The sequence below is a fragment of the Budorcas taxicolor genome, chromosome X (genome assembly GCF_023091745.1).
Source record: "Budorcas taxicolor isolate Tak-1 chromosome X, Takin1.1, whole genome shotgun sequence".
Lineage (NCBI taxonomy): Eukaryota > Metazoa > Chordata > Mammalia > Artiodactyla > Bovidae > Budorcas > Budorcas taxicolor.
This window is the reverse complement of record NC_068935.1, coordinates 130224800-130240400: the sequence shown is the minus strand read 5'-3', so window position 1 is coordinate 130240400 and position 15601 is coordinate 130224800. Positions and strand designations below refer to the sequence as shown.

Here is a 15601-nt window from a genome sequence, read left to right as displayed (position 1 = left end):
TATTCAAGGAAAGCAGCTGGGGATCCATCAGTTCTAAGGCTTTGTCTCTCCTGGGTTAACTGATGGTCCTAAGCCCCCGTTTGACCTGACCATGATGCCTAGTACTGGCACTTTTTGTTTTTTCTCAGCAAACTGTACAAACCCAAATCTCTTTTTGATTTTCAAGGAAACTAGATTCCTGCCAAATTTTGAGTCTGGACAATAAATAGATACTTTGTCTTAGCTTCTTTCTGGAATCATTTCGGGAATATTTTCCACAAGCATCACAGATACAGGAATGAACCGGCAGCTAGTGAACATTTTGACAACCTTGTTTGCATTTTTCTTAGAGACAAACCACTTCAGGTAGGTGAAACGACTTTGCATGCTGATATTTTCCACATGAAAACTGTTTGAAAGAGAACGTGTCATGTAATTTTTATCTATTTTTCTATGTCCTGGACCATATTATGCTAATTTTATAAAGGAGAGTTAGAGTTCTTCTGTTCTTTTAAAAAGCTTAATTATGGTGGGAAGGTGGTAAATTTTCACAAAGGCAAGTTTTATGATGCATAATCCTACTTTATGCACTTGAATGCTTTTTCACAGCCAATGTGATATTAAGATACTCTGATGAGTTGCATGCTCTTTATATTTCTATATAATGGTGATTTTTTTGTTTTCAAATTCTTCTGCAAGTCATTTAAAGGGATTATTGAATGCAATGCTTTTCATATGGTGCAACTGATTGAATTAATTTGCTAGGAGCATGCTCATTTTATATAAAATATAAAAGAACCCAAATTCTTAGCCAACTTGGGACTTCTATTGTATTTCAATAACTAGATGCATACTATGAGAACTACAATTCAGGAAATTTCTTGAAACATCAAAAACATTTAAAAACTCATGCTATCACTGTAGCGTACTGTTCAATAAATTTAGAAATCTTATTGCCTATCAAAACTAAATTAATATGACATCTTTGTATTTATCCATGCATGAGAAATGGACTATGCATAATTAAAATAAGCAAGAAATCATTATTTGCATGCTTGCATTTTCTACTTAATTTATAAATCATTTAATCAATAGATACCTCAAAATATCAGATTATTAGCATTAAGTGAAATAGCCATCCTAATAGCTCAGAGGTTCTAAGACAAGATAGAGATAAGAGATGTTCGTACAACAAAGTATAGGACTCTTCATTTAATTTTCACCAAATTTTATGGTATTTTTTCACAGAACCAAGAGAAATGGAACATATAGCAATAATGCTATGAGTACTGGGAAAACCCTCTATGTTCCTTTCAGGTTCACACCTCCTACTATGATTAAGAAAAATCATAGGCTGGGTTTTATTAGAATCATCATCATCATCATCTTCATCACCACCACCATCACCATTATAATCAAATAATACTTGATTAATCAGATGAATCTGCTTATGGGAATGTGAGTATTTCTAGGTGATTGTATCAATTTTAACTTTTACCAAATGTTTGTATCATCTTTGCACTTATATTTAATATTACTTCTTTGAAAAACTGTCAAGAATGTGGTATTTTCTTAGTGATAAGAATTAACAAGATTATTTGTTAAACTATTGAAAATAAAGCTTGAAAATACATACTTTGTGGAAGAAATCAACATTCAGTCAACAACTATGTATTGTGAAAGAATTCATTTCATTACAAGCCAAGTATGCTCTTTTTATAAGCCTTTTAAGGAAAATAAAAATCTAAGAAGTTGTCCAATTACCATTTAGTGTCTTAATGCAAAAGACAAACTGATTTAGAAGTTCTTTTTCATGAACACTTTACTAGAAAGTCAGCAATTTAAATGCTAATATATAAATAACAATGATAAAATAGAAGTACAGACGTGCTCATTGTTGACCTATTTTAGAATGAAGTTAAATTTACAAGTGAAGATTTTCTTTTAGACAACACATTGAAAATAGCTGAAAGTTGGAACAGAATCTAGCAGGTGAGAAAATGAGCAATGGGATAATAAGTCCATGGTCTACTTTGTTCTGCCCATCTTATTATACATATGTAGAAGACTTACATTAAGGGCTGAAATGCTGGAAGAATATTTTGAAAATTGTGGGGAAATGAGACAATCACATAAATTTTAGAAATTATCATCATTTCCCTGATGACACTAGAAAGAGCTTTATATATCCATAAAACCTAACATAAGCTATGCATGCTGTGTCATCTTAAACATCTTATGGCCAAGTTTGGTAACTTAAGGAAATATGACTCAGGATTTATACCCTTTATCACTTAAAGTTACCTCAAGACCATATACACGTTAGGAAGTTGACCAAAAAGTTTATAACTTTTTTCTTATTAACATATCAAATATATCTATAAAACACGATGTCAAACATTCTGTGAACATTAGTTCTCAGGTGATAAGAATGGAATTGTTGCTAAAAGAGTTAATGATGTGTTTAGGGCGGCTTTCTGCAAAGACCATGACTCCAGGTCTGGAAAACAACCTTCACAGACCCTATCTCCTTCAGATTTCTTGGACAAATTAATGGGAAGGACATCAGGATATGACGCAAGAATCAGGCCAAATTTTAAAGGTAGGTTCCACTTAAACTTATGTTAATTAAGTCTATGGGAAGTCCAGATGCTTGAATACACTGAAAGTTTTCAGGACTTTTTATTACGAAATGAAAACAAAAAGCACAGTATTCATTTCATTTTCCCATTCTTTCGAACTAGTTGATTTAATAGCTTAAATTTTATGTGTTGTTTGCACACAAACACATAAACTTGCAAAAACTTTCCTCATTTGTGTTATGTTCCACAAGGAAAACTAAAATCTGAGATTACTGCCACATTCCCTGTTATCTTGAGTGGGAGTGTGACCAGAAGTGAATATAAGAGCAAATGATGGACTTGATTTATATGAACGATTACACCAAGGTCTTTGGTTTGGCTTTTAAATACCTACTCCTAAAATGAAGTTTAAAATTCAATGTATAACATACCATTATATATACTTTCAAGCACTCATTTTTAAACCTTGTAAGAAAAGGCTCTAATTGAATATGTTACAAACTATTGGGTCCTCTTGTTTAAGTATTCTCATTGTTTATTTGAAATTATTTATCAGAAATTAACAAAGAAGATCATAGAATTGTAAAGTGCCTATGTCAAAGATGGTGGATACTTTGTTTGATTAGAAACAAACCAAAAACTTTGGTGTTTTTGTATGTTTAGCATTACAAAAATGTAATTAATAGTCTGCAAAAATTACTTTTGATATATCTGATTAATTTTTATTCTGAATCAGAAAAATACTGAAATAAGAAGAATCAGTTATTTATGGAATTGCTTTGATGTTTTAATTTTAAAACATATTTTAAATAAGTGCATTTTATTTTGTAATTTAACTTAAAATAATGCTGTGTGAAATATTTATAATATTTTATAAAAGGATAAACCTATGATAGTCTAGGTATTATGTCATAATTCATGCATTGCTTTGGTTTTGCTTATTAACTATTTAATTGGATTGCTTTCCTTGAGGGTTGATTAATTTTTATTATTGGCAAATATAAGCATGAAAACTAAATAATAAATTCCTTCTTTTTTAAATGTTGCACCTCTGAATATACCCAGTGAAGGCCACATTACTTAAAGAAACATATCAGATTTTTGACAAAACAAATATTTTGATTTATAGATTAAATATAAAAAAGAAACAATAGAACTTAGTCCAAAGCTCAATTTTCCCAAAAATTTTCATGTTCACCCCATTTCATATTAATTTTATGGTTACTGGAAGTCAATATTTGAAATAAAATCCTATGAGTAACTAGTTGAGAATCAGCTTTGTCAATGAGACTGCTCACTCATATATTTATTCACTGAGCCATCTAATAACTTTTTAATCTGAACTACACACAAGAAACTAACTACTGCATGCTTTGAAAACTTGAGAGATGTAACAGATTTGGGTGCTACCCCCAAAAATTTCGGTGGAAAGCGCAGATGCTACATAAACACATGTATAATAATATAATACATAATACTAGATAGAAAGAGATAACTAGTTAACAGTTAAGTAACATTAGGAAGTACAGATAAAATACTACAGGATTCCAACAAAAGGAAAGATGATTTTCTATTAAGCTATTCATGGAAAGTTTCATAGAGAAGGACCAGAGATGGAATTGTTTCAAATTTATGAGAATCCTGTTTAATAGCAGTTATTAACATTATTTTCCAGAAATAATTTTTTAAAAGGGAAGAAAAGTATAAAGAGTAATAAAACAAACACCCATGTTGTTAGTGCTACTTTCAGTTCAGTTCAGTTCGGTTGCTCAGCCATGACTGACTCTGCGACCCCATGGACTGCAGCACGCCAGGCCTCCCTGTCCATCACCAACTCTCGGAGCTTGCTCAAACTCATGTCCATCGAGTCAGTGATGCCATCCAACCATCTCATCCTCTGTCGTCCCCTTCTCCTCCCACCTTCAATCTTTCCCGGCATCAGGGTCTTTTCTACTGAGTCAGTTCTTTGCATCTACTTTAAGTGACCACATAGAATAAACAATAATTTCCACACCGGTTTTTTTTTTTTTTTTTCCTGGTTCTTTTGGGGATGTCACTCTTTGGAAATTACATTTCTCATGATTCTAAAGAATAAATAAATGAGAATATCAAGTATAGCAAAGCATGGCCATGTTTTTGAGATCTGTCCTAAAGACCCAAGTACAGGATGTTTCAAAGACTTATCAAAGGGAAATAGGTGAATATCACTTAGGACTCTTAACATTAATGAACTTTACTGACTTTTCTCTCCCTTTCCCTTTAACTCTCACTTCAATGAACTCTGATACTCTTTCCTAAATGTTACTTACATGGACCATTTATATCAGAACAATTATAGAACAGCTCCCACAATTCTCTTTACTGTGTGAGGATTTTGGTTTTCCCTGGATGTAAAACATTCCCCACTGTTTTAGACAGACGTCATCTTTCCTCATTAGTGTTCCCATGGAACTTTATATGTCTAATACAGTTCTATTGCATATTTATGATTTATCAACCCATCCCCATACCACACCTTATTATATATGTAAAGAAACTCTCCTTTTCTCCAGAATGAGGAAATAAGGACCAAGAAAGAAAGGAAAATGCAGATCGATATTTGAAAATTAGTGCTTACAATAAATTGTAGTAGAAGTTGAGGGCGGAGGGAACATTTTTAAGAAATGAAGTATAATTCACTCACAGGTGTACAGCATAGTGATTCAGTTTTTTTTTTTTTTTTTTGCAGATTATATTCCATTATAGGTTACTATCAGATATAGGTTACTATCAGATATTGGCAAGGGGTGGGAACTTCTGAGGAACCCACCAGTGGTTCTAGTGGCTAGCAAAGATGATTTTAAAGATGAGGAGAAAGAAATAAAAGAGATAATAAGGAACTTGTAGCAATAAGGACACTAGGAAAACAATAGTACTTACTATAGCTGATTAGCAACGTATCAATGAGAAATTTTATATAGTAGATAGATATGAAAGGTGATTAGGACATGTGATTGTATCTGGAATAGTGACAGACTCCCTGTAAATGCCAAAACCAAACTGACTATGATAACAATAAACATGGCGACAATGAAGACAATGATATTGAAAATAACAATAATGATGATTAATAAGAAGACAAAAAGGCAGAATCTGACCACAAGAATACAAGCAGAAGCTAAACATGGGCTGTTGAGAAAAAGGGAATGGCTTTTCTCGAAGCTGTACGAAATAATAGCGCATTTCTCTGTTTTCTTTGACGCCATGTACTGGCATGGGAAAAAAAGTGTATATGCACAACTTTACTTATTGGAAGAAATTTTTCCTGCATACTTTCAAGTCAGTAAAATATTTCATGTCTATTCCATATCCCTAATGGGCTCTGAAAGATGTCATAATGGGCATATATACAAGGAAGGAAGATGGATGTATGCTAGAAAAGGGAGCCAGAAATGATTCAGACTTAGACTCTGTAATTGAGAGCCATTCTCAGAAACTATCGAAAAAAAATAGCTTTTCTGATGTGCTGAAGCATAGTGTATAAACAAAGTCATGAGTCAGAGCTGCCAATTGCATTCCATCTATGAGATCCTCAGAGACTTGGGTCAGATCTCGTCAAAACATAAGTTTTGAAAATCCTCACTTCAGATAAAAACATAAGCTATATCTACTCACAATTACCTGTGTTGAAACCATGGTAAATGTTGATTCTATGTCAACAGAGAAGCCTTTTTCCCCACTTGGGTGATTTGTCTGATTCTCAGTTGATTTGTCATGGTGTTATTCCATCATCCTATCAGATATTCCTTTGTCAGTATTATTGTATCTTGAAAATGCCACTTTAAACATTAAGCTTTTCAAGAAGCCAAATGAAATGCTCAAACCTGGGCAAAATGCATTAGTTCTGATTTTCTCTCTTTGAAACAAAGCCTTTATCTATTTTAACGAAATTTTCTTTGAAAAGAAAATTAACTTAGGGTTATATCCTAAGTTTCATCCCAATGTGAAGAATAAATGCATTTCACCAGAACATTCATTTTGGGATAGGATCTGGAATAGATAATGCCAGGAGATAATTATTCCCTCTACTTTTTTGTTCATGCCATGCACACTGATTTTTTCCCCATATCTGGAGACCTAAATTTGAAAGCGTGATGTGTGACATTAAAACCTACATTTGCATGCAATATGGTTTCCTTTATTTTCCAAGGAGTTATCAGCTCAAAAGGTGTTTCAGATGCAAGTAAGAAACAGATTCACTTCCAAAAACTTCGAGGTCTTCAGGTTTCTCCCCTTGAAAAGTCTCTAGTCTGTAGCCAACAGGAGCTCAAGATCAGGCGTTGTGCTTATCAACCCCTGTAGGGCATGACCTGAGCATAAATGTCCAGCAGGGACACTTGGAAAGAGTGATTCTCTCAGTTGGTGGTAATGAAGCCCTAGCATAATCATTTCTTTGATCACCCTGGTAGATGCAGGCATTAGATATTACCATGGATTCTAAGAAAAAGAATAGAATGCTTACAAATATCAGAAATATTTTTTGCAGAAGTATTTGACTTGAATGCAGAAAGCAGTCGAAACCTTCGGACACCTAAAAGGGTACAGCTATTTTAGAATCACACAATAGGAGATAAAAGGGGGAACTGGTTACTGAAAGGAAAGTCTGGCTGTATCAAAGAGAAATTTATATATGATAGTTTTATTCAAGTACGATGTAGATGAAGATTTTTGAATATCCAAAATCCATTAGCCGTGTCACAATTTATTTTAGCTTCATTTGTATATACTAGGCTGCTATGATGGGCCTGCAAGGTGCTTGTCAGGAATTTGAGGTAACATCAAGAAGGAGGCATCTACAGTATTTTAACACACTCTAGCAATGTCTACTACAAAGTATAAGTTCACTTATTGAAGTATGTCTTCCATTCCATGGTGACAGAGTAGTAGAGTGGGAGGGGTCTTGGACTTGGATCCAGAAAATGTCCTGGATCAGCCACTTTGGAGAAGAGATGTCTCCATCTCTCTATGACTCAGGTTTTATTCTGACTTTGCTCACCTCATTTAGGCTGTTCTGAATATCCAATGAAATCATAAATCTGAATGATTTGCTTCTAACTATTAAAATTATTACAAGTAATTTGTATTATTATTACCAGTCTTTCATTTCTCTTTTATAACTGACACTGACTATGCATTCTCAAAACTTACCCTTCATGGTGATTGGGTCCTTAAAAGTTGTTTGAATTGTTTTTTAATGGGAAAAAAAAGAGTCAAAGAAGTTCTAGCATTTTAGAGTCCTCCCACAGTAACCAGGATGTAGATGTTATATGTCTCAGCTGTTTCTTTTTTTTTGCTAGTCCAGTGGGAAGATTTTCAACTTGAGAGGGCTATTTCATATTCCTAGTAAACAAATACTGGAGTGGCTTGCCATTTCCTTCTCTAGGGGATCTTCCCGACCCAGGGATAGAACCCAGGTCTCCCGCATTGCAGGCAGACGCTTTAACCTCTGAGCCACCCGGGAATCCCTAAATATGAAACAAAGAGGGAGCCATTTGTGTGAAGGAATTATCTTTATCAAATCTTTATTTAAATCTTATCCTTTATTATTTTCTTAGATTCATTTTTTAAATGAACCAAGTAAAAGACATAGACCCAATTTTGCTTGGTCTAGAAAGGACTCTGAATTTGATGCAAGATATGTGACTGTCCTTTCTGATGTATTTTCTTGTCCAGTTACTGCAGTTGCAAGGGTCACTGCACAAACGTGCTGAATTGATTTCCAATTTTAGAATAAGTATTTTAAAAAGAACATTTAGTCTCTGCAACATGGCAGGTTAAGAGCACTGGAAATGGAAGACCATAATTTAGTTTCTGAGAATGTATTGCTCCTTGGTTGATTCCGTGTGACTTCATATCCTTAATTTTCATTATTGAAAGAGCCGAAACATTTTATCCTGAGTTCTATAGTGCTTTCTGTTACTCCCCATGCTGAAGAACAATTCAGTCAATTTTGTTCATAATCTGAGACCTCGTTTTAAGAAATAATGGCACATATGGTGTCTCCATACTTTAAGTGTGGACATTATAATGTGTCTAGTTGGTATAATCAGGTTTAGAGAAAAATAGTTATCACCTTGTTCCTGGTGGTGTTGGATCAGACATGTTTGGTCTTAAAAATGAAAATATAGTTGATTGAGCCTCACTATAAGGTCTTTGGAAGCATTCTGTGTTCTCCTCGGAGTTAAACCCTAAGAGGCTGTCTTGACTGTAGGAGGCAACATTTTCTCATTGACTTTTTGCTTGAGAGGACTACTCTGAACACTTGTGACTGATTGCAGATACTTTAAGCCGTGTGAAGCCCACTAAAAGAGGGACATAAGTAAAAAGAATAGGTCCCTAACTGATATTCTTAACTGTGAAGGACCTGTAAGAATAAAGTAGCTAGATCTCCACTTTGGAGTTCTAGTCTGGCTAGCCAACCAAATGTGGTCAGGGGGCAAGTACAAGAGGGAGACTGGACACTCTCTCTGACTCATGTCCTGGCACCCTCCACTCCTTTGTAAAGTACATGAGTACACCAAACGGTGGCTGTTTCATTAACATATCCATCCAAGAGGGAAGAATCAAATCCTGGGTTAAGTCAAAATGTGGAAACCGAATAGGCAGTTACCATGAATGTGACTGAATAAGTCTTGTTTCCTATTTTTTTTTCTTCTGTTGGGAGGTGGCTCATACTTTCTTGAGGAAAAGTAAGCTACACCTGCCCATGCACTGTCAAAGCAACAGAATAAATTTGCAGCAAGGGAGCACAAAAAATTACATGTAAAGGTTTTCCATCTTTATATTTCTATCTAAACATGCAATTCTTTTGTTTATTCCTTTAATAAATAAGCAGTGAGCAGTATCTATGTGCCAGGAACCATGTTCCTTGCTAAGTATACAGTGGTAAACAGAAAGTTAAGCTTTTAAATGTCAGTTCTCACTTCAGTAAAAGCTGGAATATAATTTGTAAGTTTAATGCTGTACCATCCAGGATCTTTGCAGGAAAGAGACGGCACATTCCAACAGGGTGTGGGAGAGTTTGGAAAAAACCAATCCCTAAAGGGAGAATGTAGTACTCTGGGACTGTCAACAGTAGATCTGAAGAGGCGAGAAAGGGAGTAGCTGCCAGAACCGAGAGAAAGCGGCTCTAAAGAGAAGCCCCGCAGTGAGATCTATGGAGCTATGGAGTCACTATGTGCCGGCTTAGCAAGGAGGAAGCTAGTGAATAAACGTTCTGGCCTCACTCTCCTCCTGCATCCCATTTTCTTGTGGGCCCTCTCATTGGCCAAATCCAACCAGAAGTCTGAGGGCGAGGGAGCTCAATGATGTCGTAAACCCAGAAGGTCAGCTTCCCAGAGTACAGAGAAGAACAAAAAAGAGAAGACAGGATCTTGAGGTGGGTGGGGAGTGGAAGATAAGCAGCATGAAGTCAGCTCATGAGCAAAGCCACCCTTCAACTTTGGGTGACCAAACAGACAGTTCCCAAACTGACAATAGGTTTAATAAGCCTTCCTTTGTCACTCTCGGGAAAGGAGGGAAATGAAAATGGGATGCCACCTGGATATATTATCCCAATAGATACATGATACCTCCAAAAGCAGAGAAGAGAGAGGAAGATAATGGAACGTGATAGTTCTATGTCCTGAACAGATGAGTTAAAGAGGCGCAAAGGGGTGGGGGCAAAGAGGGAAAAAGGGAGGAGAGAGAGGTCTTCCTGTGGAATATACAAAAATAATTAATATTGTTTCCTTTCTCTCTGATTTAACATGTTTATACGTTTGCTAATATTGTTGTGTTTGCCCCTCAGTAATCTGCCCCCCTCCCCTGCCCTGGGCTTCCCACGCTGGAATGTGTTGTGGGCTTAGATTTGAAGCACAAGACTTAAATGCCAAGTCTCTTGGGGCAGCATTTCTGAGACACAGCCTTTCCTCCTTGCTCTTCTGTCTGTACAGAGCTGAAGAAGCGTTAGACGCCTAGGGGCAGAGAAGTGTGTATTCTGAGGAAATGGTGGGTCTAAGGGACAGTTGCTTGTTTTCTGCTCTTGGTTGGTTTGATTACTGCACCTGAAATACAGCTACTTATCATGGCAATTCTAACTACTTTAGGAAAACCTCAGAACCACTTTACCACCTAATTTTTCTTTCACTTGTAAAACCCAAGTGTACATAGAAGATAATATAATCTATCTTCTTCTGATTTATTTACATTTAAATACTTCAAGATGTGGGTTTCTAAGAACAAATTCATGCCCGACAAGGCAGCTGAGATTTCTTTTATCAGGCTTTCTCTTAGCAATAGATAAAGCACCCTTTCTCTTTGCACCCTTCCCCCTTAAATGTATTCAGAAAACAAGGAGTCTGTTTATTTAGCTTTGAACCTCCAAGTCTGAAAAGTGAAGGATACACACATTTGGTAAACCACACTGTAACAACACCAGTAAGATGATCATTCAGGATAATTTATATATATACTGGAGTTCTCACAATGGATTTCTCATATTCTACTTTTTCTTTTGAATTAACTGTGGTTTTAATACATGAAAGTTGTATAGAGTATGCCAAGTCAAATGACTTATGATTTAATGCTAAACCAAACTGGCAACCAGTCAGATGTGTTTCTCAAACCACGCTTTTCAGAACACCTGCTTTAGAGCCCTGCGAGTACTGTTAAAAAGGCACATGGCTGGTCCCACCTTTCCAACTCTACCTCTCTAGAATCAATGAATGATGGGATGTGTAAACAGCCACGTTAACAAATTCATTACTCCCTACAGTTTAAGAACTACAGGTCCAGAATGAGAAATTTTTGCTCCTGTGTCTAAAGAATAATATCTTCCTTATAGTATTTTTCCCCAAGATACTGTGCTCCAGTATTGCCTTACCAAATAAAGGTGGGGGACATCCTACAAGAAAAAAAATCTAAACTGAGACTCATGAGGCCTTGTTTTAATTACAGTTTTGCCCACTGTGACCTAAAGCATGCCACCCAGCCTCTCCGGGATTAATTCTTATCATCTCCAAAATAAAAGACTTGGACCAAGATGTCTATTTCACTTCTAATTTGGATAGTCCCTAGTCTTTACAGTCTAAGTGAATATTTTTGAGTATGTCCCTTTCTAAATTACTGATTCACCCACAGAAGAGCTTGGATGCAACCAATCTCCCCAGAGAACTGGTCTCTGAGAAATTATTCTGCCCAGAATTCTTTACAGTTGTTTATATCTTATTTCAACTCCCAATATTTCAAGGATGACCATTATTCTCTGGAAGACTCCGGAAGCTTCCAAGAGGATTAGTGAAGGAATCAGCCATTCACAATTTTTTTTTCTTGCTCTTAAAAGGCTTGCATGTAGCAAATTCATGTACAGAGGCTGCTTCTAGGAAAAGTAGCTATCGTGTTTCTTTAGTTCAGCATCTAGTCAAAGACGTTTCTCAAAACACTAGTTCCATGAAATGTTCTCAGATATAAGGTTTAAAATGTAAAATAAGAATGGAAATTCTGCAAAACGTCCTCTAAGAGACTCCCAATATTCATTAGCATGTTAAAATGTTTTGAAAAAAAGCCACAGTAAAAATATACAAATACATGTTTTAAAAACTTTTATTTTTAACACAAGGGCTTATCCTCCACTTATTTAATCATAGATTCCTTAAATGAGTAACATTCTCAGGAGCTAGTGTTTTACAGACTGTACTTTGGAAAATGTGGTCTTGGTAAAAACTATGGGACCAACTGAAATTTTTTTAACATGAAAATTGCTGCTGCTGATGGGAAACCTACATATATTTATATATATAATATGATTATCTGCTAGAAAGATAATATTGATAAGAGTAGGTAGGCCCCAGAATTCAGTAAACATGGCTTTTGTTTTGATACATGGTCAACATTAGCATTCCGATGCCACAAGAGAATTACGCTACAAGTTAGATTATTATTGCAGACTATTTATCTCCTTCTTCATTTACATGAATAAATAAGCAAACAGTGGCATTTTGAAAAAACAAACATTGAAAACAAAAGAAAAGACATTAGTCAGTACAGCAAAACACTTTGATCTGATAATCACCTTCTGTTTTAGTCTTTATGATTCTTGAATGCTGAGTGACAAATATACACTTAAGTAAGTGACCTTTAACCTTGAACTAAAGACATTTTTTTTCAGCAGAACATGACAAAATTTCATGGCTACATGGAAAATTTCCTTTTGGACTGCCATTCTCTTTCAGGCAGTTTTCCAAGATGAATAAATCTCGTATGATTTCCATTCAACTGTTCGTTAAGAATTTTTTTCCCCATCACTTCTTTGAAATTAAAAAAATTTGAATGCATACTAAAAAAAATTTCATTTAACAATTGAAATTATGCACTATTTATCTCAATGTGTGTAGATTTAGGGTTAAGGTATTCATAGTACTAAAATATATTCTAAGTTGGTCTGCTCAAAATTGATGCTTCATGTAGTTAGATATAAATTCCCAGGAAGAACTATTGAAAATTGTTTTCAAAGAAGATAGATGCAGAAAGAGAAATGTCTTTGAAATATCACTAAATGTCTTGAGAAAAGAGTTACCTATATATAAAACTTTTTAATGACTAGTTCTTCCCTTATACTTTCTCTGAATTTGTCAAATAAACAAGTATGATTTTTTTCTTCCTGTTTCTTATTTTAAGGTCTTAGTAAAATTTGGAAAACAAAGTAGGGGGTGGGGAAATATTAAACCTGTGCATGTGCGCTAGGCATATCTGACTTTGCGACCCCATTGACCGTAGCCCGCCAGGCTCCTCTGTCCATGGAATTTTCCAGGCAAGAATACTGCAGTGGGTTGCCGTTTCATACTCCAGGGGATCTTCCCCACCCAGGGATGAAACTTGCATTTCCTGCATTGGCAGGTGGATTCTTTACCATTAAGCCACCAGGGAAGACCAATACTAAAGCTCCCTTAGGCTGAATGGCTCCTGATCCACATAATTTACAATTGATTTTTGGACAATGTGGGGTTGGGATACCAAATCCCAGCAGTTGAAAGTCCATGTGTAACTTTACAGTGGGGCCTCTGTTATTCAAGTTTTGCATGGGTGGATTCAACCAGAGAGAGTGGGTTGTATACCACTAGTAGGCTTTTATTGAAAAAATATTGCATATAAGTGGATCCATATAGTTCAAACTCATCTTGTTTGAGGGTCAACTGTATCTCATACAGTAGATGAAGACACATTGATGATGGAACTGCTACACATTCTATAGCAAACATGCTCCTTATTTGAAACATTGCTTCAAGGTATCCATGTAATGGCATTGGTGCTGATATTCCACTGTACAACTCACAGATAATGGAACAGCAATTTTTCAGCTTTTCTGGTCATTGAGGGCTTCCTTCATAGCTCAGTTGGTAAAGAATCCACCTGCAATGCAGGAGACCCCGGTTTGATTTCTGGGTCTGGAAGATCCGCTGGAGAAGGGATAGGCTACCCACTCCAGTATTCTTGGGCTTCCCTTGTGGCTCAGCTGGTAAAGAATCCACCTGCAATGCGGGAGTCCTGGGTTCGATTCCTGGGTTGGGAAGATCCTCTGGAGAAGGGAAAGGCTACCCACTCCAGTATTCTGGCCTGGAGAATTCCATGGACTATACAGTCCATGGGGTCACAAAGAGTCAGACACGACTGAGAGACTAGCTATAAATTGGACCTAGCAGAGGAACTGAGTGAAGATGAACTATAAAGCAGTGATTTAGCACACACACAGTTTACTTACTCTGTCTTCAGATTTTGTATCATATAGCCTGAGTGCCTAACTCAGATTCGTTGCTATCATTTGCTTCCAGTATCACTGCAGCTTCTACATTTCTAGGAGGCAGATAGTGGCATTATACTGGGGGATGAGGAGATGGCTTTGCTGAAGCCTTAGTTATAGAAGTCATGGGATATGAAGATAAGCACAACATTTGCCCTAGTATTTTCTGAAATCTGATAGTAAAATGATGTATGTAGTGTCTTCTCAAAGTATAAAAATTTAAGAAGAGATCATCTCTGTTTGAAAAGAAATATCACAGAAGTCCAATGCCACACCTTGTGAATAGAAAACCCTGGAACCACAATTTCTATTTTTTGCAGGAAGGTTTTTTTTAATAGATAAAATGCCACTCTGCTTGTTCTCTCTAAAATTTTAAGTCATATCTTGTTAACAATAAGGTTGCTATACTATTCAGCATTTATTTTCTCTGGAATATTCCTATTTTATTTTCTTGAGTTAGTGACCTCTCTGTGACCAGTGGCATACTTGACCTGACCCTTGCTAGACTAATCCTATATTATCAGACATGTTTCTCTAGTTCAAAATAGGAGGAATTACCCACAGTCTGGGATACGTATTCCTTTTATTTTCCCCAAGCACCTACATTTCCGATATTCACATTTGTTTATTGTGCACATATGCCTCATTTAAGCTCATCCTTTATTCAAATCTTCAGAGCAAATATTCCCACTTAAAACTCAGCAGGCAGCTTCCTGTTCCACAGATTTGATGCCAACCAAGTTTGTAACATGGAGGGCTTTCAGCAAAATGTATAAATCTCTGACTTGGGGCAAATATCCCAAAGCCCATAAAAAAAGAATTTCCTCAGCAAGAGAATACACTTCTCTCAATGGGAAAAATTCCACATTTCTACTTGTCAACAAGACTTTGCAAATGGCATAACCACATATACACACATAGACACACACACATACACATTTTTTATTTCCTGCCTACGGCTAACTGAGCTTGCATGAGCCGCTGGGTGAAGTCTTCTCTAGCACCCATTCACCTCAACTGAATTCATTTAAGAGGTGTCAGTGTACAATTAACAGCAATATAGCTTGTGTGAAGGAATCTTTGAAGAACTCAGTGGAAGTGGATGAACACGTGAAGTGTCCATGATTGAGTTATGTGTCCTTTACCATGGGACCTTCCTCACTCCATACACTGAAAGAGCATCATTATTACATAAGAATCTGAAACCAGATGCTAAAAACATCTG

The 15601-nt window shown here is 36.0% G+C and overlaps 1 protein-coding gene across 1 annotated transcript in view; it reads left to right on the top strand.

Moving 5' to 3' along the window:
• Positions 1 to 277: 277 nt before the first annotated feature.
• The window catches only part of GLRA2 (glycine receptor alpha 2), a 206748-nt gene continuing 191424 nt past the window's right edge, over positions 278 to 15601 (top strand). The window contains exons 1-2 of the mRNA XM_052663385.1: positions 278 to 345; positions 2448 to 2581. Coding sequence (XP_052519345.1) covers positions 278 to 345; positions 2448 to 2581 — 202 coding nt within the window. The remainder of the gene's footprint in view (positions 346 to 2447; positions 2582 to 15601) is intronic.